This window comes from Triticum aestivum, chromosome 6D (assembly GCF_018294505.1).
Source record: "Triticum aestivum cultivar Chinese Spring chromosome 6D, IWGSC CS RefSeq v2.1, whole genome shotgun sequence".
Lineage (NCBI taxonomy): Eukaryota > Viridiplantae > Streptophyta > Magnoliopsida > Poales > Poaceae > Triticum > Triticum aestivum.
The window spans coordinates 104,629,324-104,653,082 of NC_057811.1; the positions used below are offsets into that span (position 1 = coordinate 104,629,324).

Below are 23,759 nucleotides of genomic sequence, written 5' to 3' on the forward strand. Positions count from 1 at the left end.
GGCCGGGGCTCCTCTGCGGCGTCTCCGGCGGACGGCGGGGCGACTCGTGCGGGGAGTGGCGGCGACAGCGGCTCGTGTACTGCAGCGCGGCGACGGGGGCTTCACGAGCCCGTTTCCGGCTCGGTCGGGCACATCTGGGCCTTCGGCGCGGGGCGAGACATGGTTTCGGGGGGGGGGGGGAGCTGGAGCGGGCACGAGCGCCGGTCGTGGCCATGGGCCACTTCTCCGCCTCCCCTTTCCCCTGGTCGATTAGGTGGCGGGTGCCTGGTTTGCCCCTGTTGCTACGTCCGGCCGGTTCCTGCCATGGGCGGTGGAGGCCGTCCCCTCCCGCGTGGCTGCTGTTGCTGCCGCTCCTCGTTCCTGGTTACCTCCTCTGTTCCTGCCGGTCTCGCTTCGTTTGCCACGGTGAGACGGCGATGGGGACTGCACAGCCGTGGTGGCGCATGTTGGTGGGCGGCGTGTTTGGTGGCGCGCGATGGATCGTCTGGGGTCATGGGTGGTTGGTGGTCAGGAGAAATCCTTGTCGGCTTGTCCGGCACCGACGCGGTGATGCCTGTGGGCGCCGCCATGCCTTCCTGAAGGGCGTCGGGTTTACCCCTTCCCCCGCACCCCTCTGCGTACCGGTGGAAACCCAAGGACTTGTCCGGGCAGCAGCATCGTCGGCGTCGCGATCCTTCTTGAAGGTGTTGCTTGGTATGCGGCGGCCTGGAGCGCTTGGAGTGTGGTGGAATTCTCCGGTGGGCGCAGCGGTTGCGGGTCTCCTTCGTTTTCGTTGATCCGTCGCTGTTCGCATTGTTTCTTTTTCTGTTTTCTCTTTCGTTTCTTTTGGGCGTGACTGTGCTGCTTCCGGCCCAGCACATATCGTTGACTGTATCGGTGATGGTTGCTTTGTAATACAAAGCGGGGGGAACCCTTTTTCGTGATCCCCCCGATGCCGCCGGCCATCATCAAGCTCTGACCCCATGGCAGGGCACCTCAACCTGGGGGTCGACGAGCCAGCGCTGCTGCTGCTAGGAGCCTGGCCCACCAGACACCAAGTCTGTTGAATCAATGTCTCTCACACTAACACTGCGAAATGGAATTATGCAAGTGGAAGGTGAATTTTCCACCAGCTGCTCATATATGATTCAGGCCATGTTGGAAGTAGGATATGGATTGTTTCACAATACGGAGATACCAAATGTAACATCTGGTTGCACTGAGTTTGTCGAGTCCGCTCAGCAAATTTTGGAACAGGGGAAGCTTAACCAGGCATTACTAGCCAACCGCAGTACCTTGCTTGACTTGCTTGAAATCCCACAACATATGCACACATACATGACATGCTTTGATAGTCTTGCCTGCGATATTTGTTTTGTATCTGAAGCTGATTGATATTGCTGATATGACATTTCGTTCTTATATATGCAAAAAAAGGTTGCAGTGTTTTTTTCCAAACCATTTTATTTTATTTTTACCATTTACAGTAAGTTGCATGAAGTGTATCTTAGAACAAGTGCAAACCTTTTCATTTTAGAGCTTACAACCTTTATGCCTAAAATAGTTTGGTTGTGGTTGGAAGGTAGTGTTGTAAAGCAAGCTTTGGCCTCTACCTCAGGCCAACAAGCCAACTAGAATGGTCATTGTTCAAAAAATAATAAGGTCTGTGTATGTGTAATTTTGAGACGGTGATGCTTATATATGCCAATCGGAGTCCGAATACCCTACAAGCTTGAAGTTTGCTCCTCTTGGGTACCATAAGCCAAAGTTTGGGGTATGAGCCAAATATCGAAAGATTCGCTTGACCGCCACAAAGTGGCTTTCCTTAGGTGTGGCTTGAAACCGTGCACAAATTCCCACACTCAACATGATATCCGGTCTAGATGCACAAAGGTAAAGCAAGGATCCAATCATGGAATGATATACCTTTTGATCCACCGCTTTACCATTGGGATCAATGTCAAGTTGGCACTTGGTGGGCATTGGAGTGGAAGCCGGCTTGACATCACTTAGCTTGAATCTCTTGAGCATGTCTTGAGTGTATTTGGCTTGGTTGATGAAGGTTCCTTCTCTTCTTTGCTTCACTTCGAAACCGAGAAAGAACTTCAACTCTCCCATGGAAGACATCTTGAACTTTGAGGCCAAGTGGTCATACCACGCACGTGGGGCTTGTTTAAGGCCATAGAGTGCCTTATCGAGTTGATACACATGATCGGGAAAGTAGGCATCCTCGAACCCAGGGGGTTGCTTGACGTAAACCAACTCATTAATAGGACCATTAAGAAAAGCACTCTTCACATCCATTTGTTGCAACTTAAAGTTGTGATGAGAAGCATAAGCAATCAACAAACGAATGGATTCAAGGCGAGCAACGGGAGCAAAGGTTTCACCGTAGTCTATACCCTCGACTTGGGAGTAGCCTTGTGCCACCAATCTTGCCTTGTTGCGAATGATGGTCCCATGAGTATCTTGCTTGTTCTTGAATATCCACTTGGTTCCAATGACATTGTGGTTCCCCGTTGGCCTTGGCACCAATCTCCACACCTTGTTGTACTCGAAGTTGTTGAGTTCTTCATGCATGGCATTAAGCCAATCCGGATCTTCGAGTGCTTCATATACCTTTTGGGGTTCAACACAAGAGACAAACGCGTGATGTTCACAATAGTTTCCCAATTGTCTACAAGTGCTTACCCCCTTTTGAATGCTTCCAAGCACATTCTTCATGAGATGACCCTTGGTGTTGAGCTTGGATGCAATCTTGGCGGTACGACGCTCTAATTCCTCCTCGGTGGTGGGTTGAGGAGCGGTCACTTGATCATCTTGAGCGCCGTCTTGAGCTTGTTCTTGATCTTGAACTTGTTCGGAGGAGAGAACTTGACCTTGGGCATCACTTGGTGTGTCAACACCGTCTTGAGCATGATCTTGCCCTTGGTCTTGTTCATGAGGTTGAGGGCCTTCACTTTGTTCTTCGGAAGCGAGTGAGCCTTGGGTTGGTGATGGCTCCACTTGAGTGGAGCATTGTCCTCCTTCGGCCACAAGGGGTTCCTCAGTGGGTAGGATAAAACCAACACCCATTCTTCTTATGGCTTGAGGAGGAATTTCATCACCTACATCACAAGTGCCACTTTGCTCCATTTGGGAGCCGTTATTCTCATCAAACTCCACGTTACACGTCTCCTCAATAAGTCCCGTGGATTATTGAGGACACGGTAAGCATGAGAGTTTGTAGCATAACCAACAAATATGCCCTCATAAGCTCTAGCCTCAAATTTAGACAACCGAACACCTTTCTTGAGAATGAAACACTAACACCCGAACACCCGAAAGTACTTGAGGTTGGGCTTGTTACCGGTGAGTATCTCATATGGAGTCTTGTTCAAGCCCTTGCGGAGGTAGAGCCGATTGGATGCATGACACGCGGTGTTGATGGCTTCGGCCCAAAAGTTGTATGGAGACTTGAACTTCGCCATCATGGTCCTTGCCGCATCCATCAACGTCCGGTTCTTCCTCTCCGCAACACCGTTTTGTTGAGGGGTGTAAGGTGCGGAATATTGATGCTTGATCCCCTCATCACTAAGAAACTCGTCCAAGGTGTAGTTCTTGAACTCGGTGCCGTTGTCACTTCTTATTGTCAAGATCTTTGCATTGTGTTGACGTTGGGCTTCATTTGCAAAGTCAATGACGGTTTGTTGGGTCTCGCTCTTCCTCTTGAAGAAATACACCCAAGTGTATCTTGAATAGTCATCCACAATCACCAAGCAATACTTCCTACCCCCAAGACTATCAAAGGATGAAGGCCCAAAGAGATCCAAGTGAAGGAGCTCCAAAGGCCTCTTCGAGTAAATGATAGTCGTGGGAGGGTGAGCCTTCTCATGAAGCTTTCCTTTGATACAAGCACTGCAAGCACGATCTTTAGCAAAACTAACATTCGTTAGTCCACGGACATGGTCCCCTTTGAGAAGACTTTGCAAAGATCTCATATTGACATGGGCTAAACGGCGATGCCAAAGCCATCCCACGTCAACTTTAGCCATTAGGCATGTCGCGGTCTTAGTGGGTCGCTCCGAAAAGTTAATCACATATAGACCGTTCTTGACATGCCCAACAAAGGCTACTTTAAGAGTCTTGCTCCACAAGAGAGCCACGGTATCAATATCAAAGAAAGTGGCAAAGCCCATGATTGCAAGTTGACGAATGGAAAGTAAATTGTATGCAAGGGACTCAACAAGCATGACCTTTTCGATCGTGAGATCATGAGAAATGACAACCTTGCCGAGTCCCAATACCTTAGAGGACGAGGCATCACCCCACTCGACATTGGTGGGCATAGATGGAATCTTGTGCATGTCCACCACCAAGTCCTTGCTTCCGGTCATATGATTTGTAGCTCCACTATCGAGCAACCATGATCTCCCACCGGAAGCAAACACCTACAAGAGATCAATGCTTGGTTTTAGGTATCCATTTTGTAATGGGTCCTTTGATGTTAGTAACAAGGGTCTTAGGAACCCAAATAGACCATTCAATATACTCATGAGGAGAACCAACAAATTTGGCATAAACATGCCCATCACTAGCACGGCATAACACATAAGAAGGGTTAAAGTCGTCGGCTTTGTTGGGAGGGGTGGCATTGCCCTTCTTGACACCGCCACCCTTCGCATTATTCTTCTTCTCCTTGGAAGCACCCTCTTCCTCCTTCACAAAAGTTTGCTTGAGAGGAGGAGGTCGTTTGGTCTTGTCATTCTTCTTCTTGTTTTTAGGCTTGGGTGCGAACCCAATCCCCTCCTTGGCCACAACTTCCTTTTGATTGCTCAAAAGGTCGTTGAGGTTCTTTTCACCTTGTATGCATGACACAAGGCCTTTCTCAAGTTGTTCCTTCAACTTAGCATTCTCCTCAACAAGATGCACATGCTCACAACAAGGGTTAGTAGCATTTGCATTATCAATTAACACCATATGAGGAAAGGTGGCTTTCTCCTTGGTTAGCTTCACTTGGAGTTGATTATGAGACTCCTTGAGGCTAGCATGAACACCCTTCAAGACTTTGTGAGCCTTGTCGAGAATGTCAAACTCCTCTTTGAGTCTAGCAGATCAACCCCAAGCTTTGCCTTCTCGGAGTTTAGCACACGAGAAACAACAAGAGCATGATCAAGGTCTTTCTTTAACTTAGCATGATCATCGTTGTGTGACTCCTCAAGAGCCAAACGAAGACCACACTCTTTGTCAAGAGCATTGGAAAGATCCGAAATCTCATCTGCATAGTCACGACTATGCCCCTCCATCTTAGAGATGGTATCTTCGTGAGCCTCGATCATGTCATTGGCTTCACCAATTTGTTCCAAGAGAGCAACAAAGTGCTTCTTGGATTTACCCTTGAGTTTACCCATAAAGGTCTCAAACTCATTCTCCTCCACATTTGTCCCCTCATGTTCATCAATGCTATCCGAAGAAGGATGATTAATGATGGTAGTTTTGATGTTGGGGGTTACCTTGTTGGTGGCTTTAGCCATGAGGCACTTGGCGGTGATGTTCTCATTGGGTGAGTCAAAGAGAGACACCTGTGGAGTCATTGCAATGGCAACGGAGGCCATGGCAACCGACTCACCATCTTCATTATCGTCATCATCCTCATTGTACTCTTCTCGTACCACCAATGTCTTGGGAGGAGTCTTCTTGGTGAAGTTGCTCTTGTTGGGGAACGACTTGGCCTTGTCCTTTCGGATGAGCTTGCCACCATTGTCTTCCCTCTTCTCATAAGGGCACTCCGCAACAAAGTGGCTCACATTGCCACAATTGAAGCAAGTCCTCACTCGTTGCTTGCCCTTTGCGCCACTTGAATTGTTCTTGTTGAAGTTGGGCCTTGAGTTCTTCTTGCTCCAAAATTGCCTTGAAGCAAGCGCCATGTGTTCATGATAGGCATACTTTGTATCTTCGAGGTTGTTCTCCTATTCTTCCTCCTCATCTTCTTCCTCCATACTAACCTTGGCCTTTAGAGCAAGGTTGGGCTTCTTAACTCTTTAAGAGCGAAGTACCGCATTGTCGGCGGTCTTGTCCAAGATGCTCATAGCAACGAACTCATCCAACACTTCACTTGAGGACAAGGTGTGGATGTCCGGCCTTTGACGAATGACGGAGGACATGGCTTTGTGGTAGGGCATCATTGCTTTGAGGAATTTGCGCTTGATCCAATTGTCATCTGTATCCTTACTTCCATGATCTCGGAGAGAGACCGCGAGTTTGGTTACCCTCCGATAAAGCTCACGAGGTTCTTCATCTTCTTTCATTGCAAACTCCTCGGCCTCATCTTGCACCACTTCATAGTTGGAGCGTTGAATGCTTGCGCTTCCCCGATAGAGGGAAACCACTTGGTGCCAAGCATCTTTGGCCATGGAGTAGGGCCGGAGATGAGGAAAATCTTCGGGTGGGATTGCTTCTTGGATGATGAAGAGAGCATTCTCATTGAATTGATTGTCCACGGCTTCTCTAGGAGAGAGGTTACTTCGATCATGCGGATAGAAACCTTCTTCAATGATTCTCCAAAGGTTAGTGTTCACATGATTTAAATGACGCTTAAAACGATAGACCCAAGAATCAAATTCTACATTCTTCTCAATCTTAGGGGCCGGGCCGGCATGATTCAAATGAGTGGAAGGAAGCGGTCCACCATAGACAAGTGGAGGTTCCACATGGGCAAAGATGTCGGTGCCATTTTTACCACTAGAAGAAGGGGCTTTCTCACTAGTAGCTTCCCCCTTGTCGGAGTTAGCATCCGTCACCTTGTTGGCGGGATCACCCACTTTCAACGGTGCGGTGGAAAGTTTAAGCCCTTTTAATTTATTAAATATGCTTTCGACCTCGGTCGTCATGGAGGTTTTCAATGTGTCCAACGCCACATTGAATTCCTCACGAGAGACCGCAGTTCCCCATCTCCCGTAGAAGAGACCGGATTCGCACCGGAGTGCTCCTCCACACCTTCTACGACGTCAACCATACTCTTCGGACGGTAAAGTCCTTAATAAAGAGACGAGGCTCTGATACCAATTGAAAGGATCGATATAGTTGACTAGAGGGGGGGGTGAATAGGCAACTAACAATTTTTAGCTTTTCTTTACCAATTTAAACTTTGCATCAAAGTAGGTTGTCTAGATATGCAACTAGGTGAGCAACCTATATGATGCAACAACAATAAGCACACAAGCAAGCAAGAGATATAGCACAAATAAGCTTGCACAAGTAAAGGCACGAGATAACCAAGAGCGGAGCCGGTGAAGACGAGGATGTGTTACCGAAGTTCCTTCCCTTTGAGGGGAAATACGTCTCCGTTGGAGCGGTGTGGAGGCACAATGCTCCCCAAGAAGCCACTAGGGACACCGTGTTCTCCTCACGCCCTCACATAATGCGAGATGCCGTGATTCCACTATTGGTGCCCTTGGAGGCGGCGACCGAACCTTTACAAACAAGGTTGGGGCAATCTCCACAACTTAATTGGAGGCTCCCAACGACACCACGAAGCTTCACCACAATGGACTATGGCTCCGCGGTGACCTCAACCGTCTAGGGTGCTCAAACACCCAAGAGTAACAAGATCCGCAAGGGATTAGTGGGGGGAATCAAATTTCTCTTGATGGAAGTGTAGATCGGGGCCTTCTCAACCACTCCCGAGCAAATCAACAAGTTTGATTGGCTAGGGAGTGAGATCGGGCGAAAATGGAGCTTGGAGCAACAATGGAGCTTAGGGTTTTAAGAGGTAAGCAACTCGGGGAAGAAGACACCCCTTATATAGTGGAGAGACAAATCCAACCGTTATCCACCAATCCATTCTGCGCAGCACGGTACTACCGCGCCGGAGCAGCGGTACTACCACCGGCACAAGCGGTACTACCGCGGGGCCATACGGTACTACCGCTCGAACAGCACAGACCTGGCCAGCCCAACCGCACTGAAGCGGAGAGCGGTAGAACCGCACAAGCGGTACTACCGCATCACCTTGCGGTACGACCGCAAGGCAGGGAAGGTCCAGAGAACGAGGAGGCACGGACATAAAAAATTACATCCGTAGCAACTTCCGCTGAGTTGGAGACGATGCAAAAATCCGACACGGTAGTACAGCTGGAGGAGCGGTACTACCGCGTGGTGGCTGAGCCAGGCCAGGGCGCGCGGTACTACCGCGCACAGGGTGCGGTACTACCGCGGAGGGCGCGGATGTAAAAAATTACATCCGCCCCTACTACCGCAGCGCAGCGGCACTTGGCCAGGGGGCTCGCGGTACTACCGTGGAGGGCGTGGATGTAAAAAATTACATCCGCCCCTACTACCGCAGCGCAGCGGCACTTGGCCTGGGGGCCACGGTACTACAGCTCCTGAGGAGCGGTACTACCGTGGGCACCTGCGGTACTACTGCACCGAGGTCCGGTACTACCGCTTCCAGGAGCAGTACTACCGCAAGCCCAGTATCAGCAACCAAGACAGAATGCATAGAGGATAAAACGGAGGATGCTCTAAAGTGCCAGAGGAAAGGCGGTGCAAAGGATGAGAACGTGTACGTGATGATTCCACCCGAACCTTTCCGAAGCGGACCCCCTCTTAATAGTACGGCTTTCCTACGACTCAAATCCACCGGAAAGAAACGTAGAAAAACGCCGTCTTCAATAGTCTTCGAGGGGCACCAAACCGTCTTGTGCCTAGCGATAAAACGTCTGAGAAGCTCAAAGCACACGATTAGTCCGCAAAAGCATTGTCATCAGTCACCAAAACACTTTAGGGATAAATATGCCCTTACAGTGGGAGAATCAGTAAAAATAATTCTGACATGAAACAGTATATGATTGTTCTGAAATTAGTGGTTCCATGGTGTCTATATCTAACTTATTTACTTTAGCAGTTCAGGAGGATGCTTTTGGGCGATACACCCTACTTATGTAGGAAGAAATGAAGTCAGCCTGCACCAGGGGTGTACTTGACAACAACAGGGACACAAAGTTGGTCTGATTGGCAAGGTTTCTGGTTAGCTCTTTACACATGGCAATTTAAACATCTGACTCTAATATAAGTGTTAGAGTACTTCTGAAAATCAAGATTTATTTTTGGTTATCACCAAATCAGCTTTAGCTAGGAGAGAATGGAAAGAAATGTTCTTTACCAAATCAGCTTCAGGCAGGAGAGGCTACAAAGGAGACGAAAAATGACATTTTGTGATAAGATATAATTGGAGCACCTCTTGTGTGCTTTCCCTGTAGATTCTCTTTCCTGGACTGCAGAGTCAAATTTTCTTATTTTCTGAACTCAATATTTACAAGTATTAACCATTTGTGAGCCGTGATAACGGTTACATGGTTTTAGCCAAAATGTCTAGATAAGACTTTCTGATCATATAGGACTCCTACTACAAAGAAAACACCGAAGGCGGTCATAAAGATGATGGCCTCACTACCAATCTGTTTTATGTGGTCAATGGAAACTGAACTTGCTTCTGCCGAACCACAATGGTTTGCAACCATAGGGCCACAGAGTTTTTGGTTTCCACCAAAGCTAGAATCCGGAAACGTGCTAAACTGGCCCACGTTTGGAATAGTGCCTTCCAGGTCATTATTAGAAATGTTGAATCTGGAAAGGAAATGCAGATTGCTCAATGCAGCTGGAATCTTACCAGTGAGATGATTACCAGACAAGTCGAGCATCTGCAGGTTTGTGAGATTGCAGATCTGTTCTGGTATCTCTCCAGATAATCTGTTGGAGCTCAAGTTAAGTGAAAATAGTCCTTGTAACCTACCGATCGCCGCCGGAATCATACCAGTGAAATTATTCATGGCTAGATTAAGCTCTTTAGGAAAAGCACTGGGCGTGAGGTATTGCAGAAATTGGTTCTTGTTCCAAACAGGCAGCTCAAAGAATACCTTTGGTGCAGTATTATCTGATTCTAGCATTGGCATCTCAATTAAGGCACTTGGAATTTCCCCTGTAAGGCTGTTGTTTGATATATCTAGAGAGAAGAGAAAATTTAGGCTGCTGATCCATTCAGGTATGGGTCCAGTTAGTTTATTGCCTTGCAAAAATAGCATCCCTAAATTCGGTAGCTTCGATAACCAATCAGGTATTTTTCCAGACAATGAACAATGATTTATATAAAGAACCTGGAGATTCTTGAAACCATCTGTGCTGACATCCTCTGGCATGGTCTCATGCAGGAAGTTGAACCCAAGATAAAGGGTGGTGAGGCTCCTGGAACTGCTAAGGATCTGAAGTGTTCTTGTGATATTTGTAAGAGAGATATTAGCAAGTGATAGGAATAACAGGGACTTCAGGTTGCCTATTTCTTCTGACAATTGACCATGGAAAGGATTGTAAGATAGCCGTAGTGCAGTCAGCTTGCTGCAGGAGTATATGCTTTCTGGAACTGTGCCGGTGAAGTTATTGGAAAGAAGATCTAGTTTTTTTAGATTGGACAAACTTACGAAGTTGACCTTGGTAAGTTCTCCACTAAATTGGTTTGCCTTGAGGTCAATTGTTACAAGATTTGTGCAGTTGCTTAGAGCTGCTGGCAGCTCCCCTGACATGTTGTTGTGTTCCAAATGCAGCTCCTCCAATCTCTTCAGATCACCTATAGACTCTGGAATATTGCCGCTGAGCTCATTCCCCCCAAGATCAAGGGTGACCAGATTTGTGAGCTTGCTGATGCCATCAAGAGCTCCTTCTAACCTATTGTTAGGCAACGAGAGGTGCTCTAACGAGGTTCCCTTGAAGAGTTCATCTGGAAGTGTACCACTGAGGTTGTTGTAGCCAGCACCAAGCAATTTCAGCGCCGAGCAATTACTGAGCCCTGGAGGGATGTTTCCACTGAGTTGGTTGAAACTGAGCTCAAGCACAGCAAAAGATGGCGTGCTAACACATGGCGTAGTTGGCATCTGACCAGTAAATCTGTTGCTGCTGGCATTAAGAACGACCAGGCTCTTCATCGCCTCCCATGTTGTGGATGGAAACCTGCCTGTAAACAAGTTGCTTGAGATGTTGAGTACCTGCAGAGGCCGCGCAGGGATTGAAGATGTCAGCTCACCCAGGCCTCCTGTCAGGCGGTTGAAGCTGACGTCAAGAACAAGGATGCTGCTGGATGACACTAATTCCAGTGGCAAGCCACCAGATAGTGAGTTCCGGGACAGGTTGAGGCGCAAAAGCCCGGTGAGGTTGCCAAGGGATGGCGAGATGGGCCCCTCAAGGCCTCGAGAAGCCAGCAAAACATCAGTGACCTTCCTATCTTGGTTGCAGGTGATCCCTTCCCATGTGCAGCAGTCGGTGTGGTGCCGCCACGATGCCGTGAGGCCGCCGTCCCGCGAGAGCCCGGCAAGGAGCTGGAGAAGGGAGCTCTTCTCCTGCTCGGTGCAGGAGCTGGTGGGAGAGACCAAATAGACCAGCAGCACCAGAGCCAAGCTAAACGAAGGCATGGTAAAATTCTTGGCGTGCTTGTTGTATGAAATATAATGGCTGCACGGTATTGTGGTGAAACTGGCAATGGTCTAATGAAGAAAGAGCGTGCGAACGGAACTGTCCATTCTGAAATTTGTTGTTTGACAGTTTCTGAAGCAGCTAATCGGATGCATCTTGCTTACAAATTATTCTGTTTGTGACGCACAGAAGCATGACAGCAGACTTTGAAGATTGCAACTGCACTCGTACTCCACTTTAGGACTTTGTGAGAGCTACGGAGCTACTCGAGTTCTTATTGCTTTGTACAAAAAGTCCACCTCACAGAGTCACAGTTTCCCACTTGGAAGGAGGCGATCGTCAGTTGACGGGCATGTGTCTGTGAGCGCTTACGTAGAAGCTCATCTCTGATTCTCTTCTTTTGAGTTATAATTATTTGACATCAACCAAAATCTCACTAAAACGACCAAATGGGTGAAGGTGGACTTTAGAAGGAGAAAGAAGGCCTCGAGGAGGGAGAAAAACCCTTTGGACATGGAATAAGAGTGGCCGGAGGCGATTTCAGAGTCAAATAAGGGTAAAGTCAAAATTATTTACTCCAGCTCTCTCAACTTCAATAGAATGCTACTGGATTCTCGTGAGGCTGCCATCCCGAGAGAGCGGCGAGGAGCTGGAGAAGGGAGCTATTCTCCAGCTCGGTGCAGGCAGGAGCTTGTCGGAGAGACCAAAAAGAGCAGCAACACCAGAGCCAAGCTAAATGACGGCATGTTAAAATTCTTAGTGTACTTGTGTGAAAAATAGTGGATGCACGGTGTTGTGGTGAAACTAGCAACGGTTTAGTGAAGAAAGAGTGTGCGAACGGAACTGTCCATTCTGAATATTTTTGTTGACAGTTTCCTGAAACTGTCCATTCCGAACGCATACTAAACTGCCATTTCCTAAATAAAAAATAAGAGCTGTCCATTCGGATTCTGTCAGTTTTGCCATATATTTTCTGTTGGAATTTTCGGTGATGTCATTTTGATGCGACCTATTTTTCCAGAGTTGCTAATAATATACCGTGTTAAGTCGAGTGCCGAATACCGGTGTCTCACTGGTAGTCGAGTGGCTAATAATATTTCGTGTCAAGTAGAGTGTCATTGTATTTCAATGGGAGTGCATATATATCATGGATCATTGTACAGGTGGCTAATAACATTTCCTTTTAAATCGAGCGTGGATGCTATTAAGGTTTGCTGCTACTCAGATGCAATCTTCTCTTACAAATTATTCTGATCATTATGACGTACAAAAACATGACAACAGGCTTTGAAGATTGCAACTGCACGCCGTACCACTTTACGACTTTGTGGAGGTCTCAAATTCTTACTGCTTTGTACAAAAAGTCCACCTCAAATTCCTAGTATTGCTTTGTGCAAAAAGTCCACCCAAGAGAGTCACGGTTCCCCACTTGGAAGGAGACGATCGTCAGCTGAGGGGCATGTTGTTTTCTTCGAAGATTGTGATCTCATCAGACATAACCCAAATTTTCATTGTGAAAAGACCAAACAGGTGAAGATGAACTTCAAATAGGGAAAGCAGGTCTCGAGTAGAGAGATGAACCCTTTGCACACTAGCTAAAGGCGATTTCAGTATAAAAGAAGTTAAGTAAAAATATTTAGCTTATTCTCTCAACTTCAATTGATCGCTGCTGGGTTTAATATATTTAATATGACTTAGTGATTGGAACACCTATCAGTATAACTTCTAAAAGGTTATTAAAAGGGGGGTAATTTTAATGGGCATGTGTTCTTTTCTAGGTAGTAGTAGTAGGTAAGTTAAAAGGGAAACACGTTGCCTATAATGTTGTAATTCAGAATCAAATTTTGTGATAACCATAGTTTTTACATACTTCCGTGTTGTTTATTGTTCACATTTGGACTGAGCTTATATAGTTGAGATAGCTCATTTTAGTGTGTCATGCTTTGTCAATATCTATTGCGGGGCTTATCATTTTTTGTTTCTAGAGTTGTCAATCTCTCAGTTAAACAACTTACCGGAAACACAAAACATCAATCTCTCAGTTGGTATGAAATTCTAAATTCTTTTTTACTTCCACATGCACATATGTGGTCTCTAGGTTAAGATATGTACAGTTGTGTTTATAAACGAGAATCAGTTTGAGGGAAGACGCCTCTCAAGGGGCGATCGGCTCATATATTTATAGCAAGATTACAAGCCTTGGAGACCAAGAAAGAATCCTATATGCGTATATGTACAACCGTATACAAACGGAATACGCGTGGTTAGCTATACAAAATCATACTCTAACATCCCCCGCAGTTTGTGCGTCGGACGAACGCATAAACTGTACTGAAAATCCTCGAAGAGGTGTGACGGCAAGCCCTTCGTCATGATATCGGCAAACTGCTGCGAAGACGGCACGTGAAGAACCCGAATCTGACCGAGAGACACCTTCTCACGAACGAAGTGGATGTCAATCTCGATGTGCTTCGTGCGGCGATGCTGGACCGGGTTACAGGCCATGTAAACAGCACTGACGTTATCACAGAAGACAACAGTCGCGGACGGAAGGGGACGATGAAGCTCGAGAAGAAGCTGGCGAAGCCAGCAGCACTCGGCCACGACATGAGCCACGGCTCTGTACTCCGCCTCGGCACTGGAGCGAGACACCGTGGCCTGGCGTTTGGAGGACCAAGACACCAGGTTGTCGCCGAGATAGACACAGTAGCCAGAGGTGGAGCGTCGGGTGTCGGGGCAGCCGGCCCAATCGGCGTCGGAGTAGGTGGTGAGCGAGGAGGCCGGCGTGGAGTGAAGCTGAAGGCTGAGGTCGAGAGTGCCATGGACATACCGAAGAATCCGCTTGACGAGGTTGAGATGTGGCTCCCGAGGGGCGTGCATGTAGAGGCACGCTTGCTGAACGGCATGAGCAATGTCAGGACGGGTGAGCGTCAGATACTGAAGCGCCCCCGCAAAACTCCGGTACTCAGTAGCATCGGTGACGAGTGTGTTGGAAATATGCCCTAGAGGCAATAATAAATTGGTTATTATTATATTTCCTTGTTCATGATAATCGTTTATTATCCATGCTAGAATTGTATTGATAGGAAACTCAGATACATGTGTGGATACATAGACAACACCATGTGCCTAGTAAGCCTCTAGTTAACTAGCTTGTTGATCAATAGATGGTTACGGTTTCCTGACCATGGACATTGGATGTCGTTGATAACGGGATCACATCATTAGGAGAATGATGTGATGGACAAGACCCAATCCTAAGCCTAGCACAAGATCGTGTAGTTCGTCTGCTAAAGCTTTTCTAATGTCAAGTATCATTTCCTTAGACCATGAGATTGTGCAACTCCCGAATACCGTAGGAATGCTTTGGGTGTACCAAACGTCACAACGTTACTGGGTGGCTATAAAGGTGCACTACAGGTATCTCCGAAAGTGTCTGTTGGGTTGGCACGAATCGAGACTGGGATTTGTCACTCCGTGTAAATGGAGAGGTATCTCTAGGCCCACTCGGTAGGACATCTTCATAATGTGCACAATGTGACCAAGGAGTTGATCACGGGGTGATGTGAGTTACGGAACGAGTAAAGAGACTTGCCGGTAACGAGATTGAACAAGGTATCGGGATACCGACGATCGAATCTCGGGCAAGTAACATACCGTTAGACAAAGGGAATTGTATACGGGATTGATTGAATCCCCGACATCGTGGTTCATCCGATGAGATCATCGTGGAACATGTGGGAGCCAACATGGGTATCCAGATTCCGCTGTTGGTTATTGACCGGAGAACATCTCGGTCATGTCTGCATGGTTCCCGAACCCGTAGGGTCTACACACTTAAGGTTCGATGACGCTAGGGTTATAGGGAATAGATATACGTGGTTACCGAATGTTGTTCGGAGTCCCGGATGAGATCCCGGACGTCACGAGGAGTTCCGAAATGGTCCGGAGGTAAAGATTTATATATGGGAAGTCCTGTTTTGGTCACCGGAAAAGTTTCGGGTGCTATCGGTAATGTACCGGGACCACCGGGAGGGTCCCGGGGGTCCACCAGGTGGGGCCACCAGCCCCAGAAGGCTGCGTGGGCCAAGTGTGGGAGGGGACCAGCTCCAGGTGGGCTGGTGCGCCCCCCCACCAAGGCCCAAGGTGCAGGGAGAGTGGGAGGGGGCAAACCCTAGGTCCAGATGGGCCTTAAGGCCCACCCTAGTGGCGCCCCACTCTCCTTTCCCCCTTGGCCGCACCCTAGATGGGTTTGGGGGCTGCCGCCACCCCTGGGGAGGGAACCCTAGATGGGGGCGCAGCCCCTCCCCTTCCCCTATATATACTTGAGGTATTTGGGGCTGCAAACACACGAGATGACCTCTCTCTTGGCGCAGCCCTACACCTCTCCTTCCTCCTCTCCCGCGGTGCTTGGCGAAGCCCTGTGGGATTGCCACGCTCCTCCATCACCACCACGCCGTCGTGCTGCTGCTGGATGTAGTCTTCCTCAACCTCTCCCTCTCTCCTTGCTGGATCAAGGCGTGGGAGACGTCACCGGGCTGCACGTGTGTTGAACGCGGAGGCACCGTTCTTCAGTGCTTAGATCGGAATCAACCGCGATCTGAATCGCTACGAGTACGACTCCTTCACCGCGTTCTTGCAACGCTTCCGCATCGCGATCTACAATGGTATGTAGATGCACTCCCCTTCCCCTCGTTACTAGATTACTCCATAGATTGATCTTGGTGATGCGTAGAAAATTTTGAATTTCTGCTACGTTCCCCATCAGTGGTATCAGAGCTAGGTCTATGCGTAGTTTCTATGCACGAGTAGAACACAAAGCAGTTTTGGGCGTAGATGTTGCCAATTCTTCTTGCCGCTACTAGTCTTATCTTGTTTCGGCGGTATTGTGGGATGAAGCGGCCCGGACCGACCTTACACGTACGCTTACGTGAGACAGGTTCCACCGACTGGCATGCACCAGTTGCATAAGGTGGCTAGCGGGTGTTTGTCTCTCCCACTTTAGTCAAAACGGATTCGATGAAAAGGGTCCTTATGAAGGGTAAATAGAAATTGGCATATCACGTTGTGGTCTTACGTAGGTAAGAAACGTTCTTGCTAGAAACCTATACAAGCCACGTAAAAAAACTTGCAACAACAATTAGAGGACGTCTAACTTGTTTTTGCAGCATGTGCCTTGTGATGTGATATGGCCAGAAGATGTGATGAATGATATATGTGATGTATGAGATTGATCATATTCTTGTAATAGGAATCACGACTTGCATGTCGATGAGTATGACAACCGGCAGGAGCCATAGGAGTTGTCTTTATTTTTTGTATGACCTGCGTGTCATTGAATAACGCCATGTAAATTACTTTACTTTATTGCTAAGCGCGTTAGCCATAGAAGTAGAAGTAATCGTTGGCGTGACAACTTCATGAAGACACAATGATGGAGATCATGATGATGGAGATCATGGTGTCATGCCGGTGACAAAGATGATCATGGTGCCCCGAAGATGGAGATCAAAGGAGCAAAATGATATTGGCCATATCATGTCACTATTTGATTGCATGTGATGTTTATCATGTTATGCATCTTATTTGCTTAGAACGACGGTAGTAAGTAAGATGATCCCTTATGATAATTTCAAGAAAGTGTTCCCCCTAACTGTGCACCGTTGCGAAGGTTCGTTGTTTCGAAGCACCACGTGATGATCGGGTGTGATAGATTCTAACGTTCGAATACAACGGGTGTTGACGAGCCTAGCATGTACAGACATGGCCTCGGAACACATGCGAAACACTTAGGTTGACTTGACGAGCCTAGCATGTACAGACATGGCCTCGGAACACAAGAGACCGAAAGGTCGAACATGAGTCGTATAGTAGATACGATCAACATGGAGATGTTCACCGATAATGACTAGTCCGTCTCACGTGATGATCGGACACGGCCTAGTTTGACTCGGATCATGTATCACTTAGATGACTAGAGGGATGTCTATCTGAGTGGGAGTTCATTAAATGATCAGATGAACTTCATTATCATGAACATAGTAAAAAGGACTTTGCAAATTATGTCATAGCTTGCGCTTTAGTTCTACTGTTTAGGATATGTTCATAGAGAAAATTTAGTTGAAAGTTGGTCGTAGCAATTATGCGGACTGGGTCCGTAAGCTGAGGATTGTCCTCATTGCTGCACAGAAGGCTTATGTCCTTAATGCACCGCATGGTGTGCTGAACCTCAGCGTCGACTGTAGATGTTGCGAAATATCTGACATACACGTTTTGATGACTACGTGATAGTTCAGTGCGTAATACTAACGGTTTAGAGTTATGGCACCAAAGACGTTTTGAAACGTCGCAGAACATATGAGATGTTCCGAAGACTGAAATTGGGATTTCAGACTAGTGCCCACGTCAAGAGGTATGAGACCCCTGACAAGTTTCTTAAGCCTGCAAACTAAGGGAGAAAAGCTCAATCGTTGAGCATGTGCTCAGATTGTCTGAGTACCACAATCGCTTGAATCAAGTGGGAGTTAATCTTCCAGATGAGATGGTGATGGTTCTCCATAGTCACTGCCACCAAGCTATTGGAGCTTCGTGATGAACTATAACATATCAGGGATAGATGATGATGATCCTTGAGCAACTCGCGATGTTTGACACCGCGAAAGTAGAAATCAAGAAGGAGCATCAATTGTTGATGGTTAGTAAAACCACTAGTTTCTAGAAGGGCAAGGGCAAAAGGGATACTTCTTGAAACAGCAAATCATTTGCTGCTCTAGTGAAGAATCCCAAGGTTGAACCCAAACCCGAGACTAAGTGCTTCTGTAATGAGGGGAACGGTCACTGAAGCAGAACTACCCTAGATACCTGGTAGATGAGAAGGCAGGCAAGGTCGACAGAAGTATATTGGATATACATTATATGAATGTGTACTTTACTAGTACTCCTAGCAGCACCAGGGTATTAGATACCGGTTCGGTTGCTAAGTGTTAGTAACTCGAAATAAAAGCTGCGGAATAAACGGAGACTAGCTAAAGGTGAGATGATGATCTGTGTTGGAAGTGTTTCCAAGGTTGATGTGATCAAGCATCGCATGCTCCCTCTGCCATCGAGATTGGTGTTAAACCTAAATAATTGTTATTTGGTGTTTGCGTTGAGCATAAACATGATTGGATTATGTTTATCGCAATACGGTTATTCATTTAAGGAGAATAATGGTTACTCTGTTTATTTGAATAATACCTTCAATGGTCTTGCACCTAAAATGAATCTCGATCGCAGTGATACACATGTTGGTGTCAAAAGAAATAAAATAGTAATGATAGTACCACATACTTGTGGCACTGCCATTTGAGTCATATTGGTATAGAACGCATAAAGAAGCTCCATGTAGATGGATCTTTGGACTCACTCGTTTTTGAAAAGATTGAGACTGCGAACCATGTCTATTGGTATATGTGCATGAAGAAACTCCATGCAGATGGATCGTTTGGACTCACTTGATTTTGAATCACTTGAGACATGCAAATCATACCACATGGGCAAGATGACTAAAAAGCCTCGTTTTCAGTAAGATGGAACAAGAGAGCAACTTGTTGGAAGTAATACATTTTGATGTATGCAGTCCAATGAGTGTTGAGGCATGCAGTGGACATCGTTATGTTCTTACTTCACAGATGATTTGAGTAGATGCTGAGTGTATTTACTTGATGAAACACAAGTCTGAATTATTGAAAGGTTCAAGTAATTTCAGAGTGAAGTTGAAGATCGTCGTGACAAGAGGATAAAATGTCTGTGATATGATCATAGAGATGAATATCTGAGTTACGAGTTTGGCACACAATTAAGAAATTGTGGAAATTGTTTCACGACTAATACCGCCTGGAACACCATATTGTGATGGTGTGTCCGAACATCATAACTGCACCCTATTGGATATGGTGCATACCATGATGTCTCTTATCGAATTACCACTATCGTTTATGGGTTAGGCATTAGAGATAACCGCATTCACTTTAAAAAGGGCACCACGCAATTCCGTTGAGACGACACCGTTTAGAGAAACCTAAGTTGTCGTTTCTTAAAAGTTTGGGGCTGCGACGCTTATGTGAAAAAGTTTCAGGCTGATAAGCTCGAACCCAAAGCGGATAAATGCATCTTCATAGAATACCCAAAACAGTTGGGTATACCTCCTATTTCAGATCTGGAAGCAAAAGTGATTGTTTCTAGAAACGAGTCCTTTCTCGAGGAAAAGTTTCTCTCGAAAGAATTGAGTGGGAGGATAGTGGAGACTTGATGAGGTTATTGAACCATGACTTCAACTAGTGTGTAGCAGGGCACAGGGCAAAACTCCGGTACTCAGTAGCATCGGTGACGAGTGTGTTGGAAATATGCCCTAGAGGCAATAATAAATTGGTTATTATTATATTTCCTTGTTCATGATAATCGTTTATTATCCATGCTAGAATTGTATTGATAGGAAACTCAGATACATGTGTGGATACATAGACAACACCATGTCCCTAGTAAGCCTCTAGTTAACTAGCTCGTTGATCAATAGATGGTTACGGTTTCCTGACCATGGACATTGGATGTCGTTGATAACGGGATCACATCATTAGGAGAATGATGTGATGGACAAGACCCAATCCTAAGCCTAGCACAAGATCGTGTAGTTCTTCTGCTAAAGCTTTTCTAATGTCAAGTATCATTTCCTTAGACCATGAGATTGTGCAACTCCCGGATACCGTAGCAATGCTTTGGGTGTACCAAACGTCACAACGTAACTGGGTGGCTATAAAGGTGCACTACAGGTATCTCCGAAAGTGTCTGTTGGGTTGGCACGAATCAAGACTGGGATTTGTCACTCCGTGTAAACGGAGAGCTATCTCTGGGCCCACTCGGTAGGACATCATCATAATGTGCACAATGTGACCAAGGAGTTGATCACGGGGTGATGTGAGTTACGGAACGAGTAAAGAGACTTGCCGGTAACGAGATTGAACAAGGTATCGGGATACCGACGATCGAATCTCGGGCAAGTAACATACCGTTAGACAAAGGGAATTGTATACGGGATTGATTGAATCCCTGACATCGTGGTTCATCCGATGAGATCATCGTGGAACATGTGGGAGCCAACATGGGTATCCAGATCCCGCTGTTGGTTATTGACCGGAGAACGTCTCGGTCATGTCTGCATGGTTCCCGAACCCGTAGGGTCTACACACTTAAGGTTCGATGACGCTAGGGTTATAGGGAATAGATATACGTGGTTACTGAATGTTGTTCGGAGTCCCGGATGAGATCCCGGACGTCACGAGGAGTTCCGGAATGGTCCGGAGGTAAAGATTTATATATGGGAAGTCCTGTTTTGGTCACCGGAAAAGTTTCGGGTGCTATCGGTAATGTACCAAGACCACCGGGAGGGTCCCGGGGGTCCACCAGGTGGGGCCACCAGCCCCAGAAGGCTGCGTGGGCCAAGTGTGGGAGGGGACCAGCTCCAGGTGGGCTGGTGCGCCCCCCACCAAGGCCCAAGGCGTAGGGAGAGTGGGAGGGGGCAAACCCTAGGTCCAGATGGGCCTTAAGGCCCACCCTAGTGGCGCCCCTCTCCTTTCCCCCTTGGCCGCACCCTAGATGGGTTTGGGGGCTGCCTCCACCCCTGGGGAGGGAACCCTAGATGGGGGCGCAGCCCCTCCCCTTCCCCTATATATACTTGAGGTATTTGGGGCTGCAAACACACGAGATGACCTCTCTCTTGGCGCAGCCCTACACCTCTCCTTCCTCCTCTCCCGCGGTGCTTGGCAAAGCCCTGTGGGATTGCCACGCTCCTCCATCACCACCACGCCGTCGTGCTGCTACTGGATGGAGTCTTCCTCAACCTCTCCCTCTCTCCTTGCTGGATCAAGGCGTGGGAGACGTCACCGGGCTGCACGTGTGTTGAACGCGGAGGCACCGTTCTTCGGTGCTTAGATCGGAATCAACCGCGATCTGGATCGCTACGAGTACGACTCCTTCATCCGCGTTCTTGCAATGCTTCCACATCGCGATCTACAATGGTATGTAGATGCACTCCCCTTCCCCTCGTTACTAGATTACTCCATAGATTGATCTTGGTGATGCGTAGAAAATTTTGAATTTCTGCTACGTTCCCGATCAGTGGTATCAGAGCTAGGTCTATGCGTAGTTTCTATGCACGAGTAGAACACAAAGCAGTTGTGGGCGTAGATGTTGCCAATTCTTCTTGCCGCTACTAGTCTTATCTTGTTTCGGTGGTATTGTGGGATGAAGCGGCCCGGACCGACCTTACACGTACGCTTACGTGAGACAGGTTCCACCGACTGACATGCACCAGTTGCATAAGGTGGCTAGCGGGTGTCTGTCTCTCCCACTTTAGTCGGAACGGATTCGATGAAAAGGGTCCTTATGAAGGGTAAATAGAAATTGGCATATCACGTTGTGGTCTTACGTAGGTAAGAAACGTTCTTGCTAGAAACCTATACAAGCCACGTAAAAAAACTTGCAACAACAATTAGAGGACGTCTAACTTGTTTTTGCAGCATGTGCCTTGTGATGTGATATGGCCAGAAGATGTGATGAATGATATATGTGATGTATGAGATTGATCATATTCTTGTAATAGGGATCACGACTTGCATGTCGATGAGTATGACAACCGGCAGGAGCCATAGGAGTTGTCTTTATTTTTTGTATGACCTGCGTGTCATTGAATAACGCCATGTAAATTACTTTACTTTATTGCTAAGCGCGTTAGCCATAGAAGTAGAAGTAATCGTTGGTGTGACAACTTCATGAAGACACAATGATGGAGATCATGATGATGGAGATCATGGTGTCATGCCGGTGACTAAGATGATCATGGTGCCCCGAAGATGGAGATCAAAGGAGCAAAATTATATTGGCCATATCATGTCACTATTTGATTGCATGTGATGTTTATCATGTTATGCATCTTATTTGCTTAGAACGACGGTAGTAAGTAAGATGATCCCTTATGATAATTTCAAGAAAGTGTTCCCCCTAACTATGCACCGTTGCGAAGGTTCGTTGTTTCGAAGCACCACGTGATGATCGGGTGTGATAGATTCTAACGTTCGAATACAACGGGTGTTGACGAGCCTAGCATGTACAGACATGGCCTCGGAACACATGTGAAACACTTAGGTTGACTTGACGAGCCTAGCATGTACAGACATGGCCTCGGAACACAAGAGACCGAAAGGTCGAACATGAGTCGTATAGTAGATACGATCAACATGGAGATGTTCACCGATAATGACTAGTCCGTCTCACGCAATGATCGGACACGGCCTAGTTTGACTCGGATCATGTATCACTTAGATGACTAGAGGGATGTCTATCTGAGTGGGAGTTCATTAAATGATCAGATGAACTTCATTATCATGAACATAGTAAAAAGGACTTTGCAAATTATGTCATAGCTTGCGCTTTAGTTCTACTGTTTAAGATATGTTCCTAGAGAAAATTTAGTTGAAAGTTGGTAGTAGCAATTATGCGGACTAGGTCCGTAAGCTGAGGATTGTCCTCATTGCTGCACAGAAGGCTTATGTCCTTAATGCACCGCACGGTGTGCTGAACCTCAGCGTCGTCTGTAGATGTTGCGAAATATCTGACATACACGTTTTGATGACTACGTGATAGTTCAGTGCGTAATACTAACGGTTTAGAGTTATGGCACCAAAGACGTTTTGAAACGTCGCAGAACATATGAGATGTTCCGAAGACTGAAATTGGGATTTCAGACTAGTGCCCACGTCAAGAGGTATGAGACCCCTGACAAGTTTCTTAAGCCTGCAAACTAAGGGAGAAAAGCTCAATCGTTGAGCATGTGCTCAGATTGTCTGAGTACCACAATCGCTTGAATCAAGTGGGAGTTAATCTTCCAGATGAGATGGTGATGGTTCTCCATAGTCACTACCACCAAGCTATTGGAGCTTCGTGATGAACTATAACATATCAGGGATAGATGATGATGATCCTTGAGCAACTCGCGATGTTTGACACCGCGAAAGTAGAAATCAAGAAGGAGCATCAATTGTTGATGGTTAGTAAAACCACTAGTTTCTAGAAGGGCAAGGGCAAAAGGGATACTTCTTGAAACAGCAAATCATTTGCTGCTCTAGTGAAGAATCCCAAGGTTGAACCCAAACCCGAGACTAAGTGCTTCTGTAATGAGGGGAACGGTCACTGAAGCAGAACTACCCTAGATACCTGGTAGATGAGAAGGCAAGCAAGGTCGACAGAAGTATATTGGATATACATTATATGAATGTGCACTTTACTAGTACTCCTAGCAGCACCAGGGT

At 46.8% G+C, this 23,759-nt stretch overlaps 1 protein-coding gene across 1 annotated transcript; it reads right to left on the bottom strand.

Moving 5' to 3' along the window:
• Positions 1-9,317: 9,317 nt before the first annotated feature.
• On the bottom strand, positions 9,318-11,417 carry LOC123143874 (receptor-like protein 2). The gene has a single exon (XM_044562872.1). The coding sequence runs from the start codon at positions 11,415-11,417 to the stop codon at positions 9,318-9,320; it is 2,100 nt and encodes a 699-aa protein (XP_044418807.1).
• Between the last annotated feature and the right edge of the window lie 12,342 nt (positions 11,418-23,759).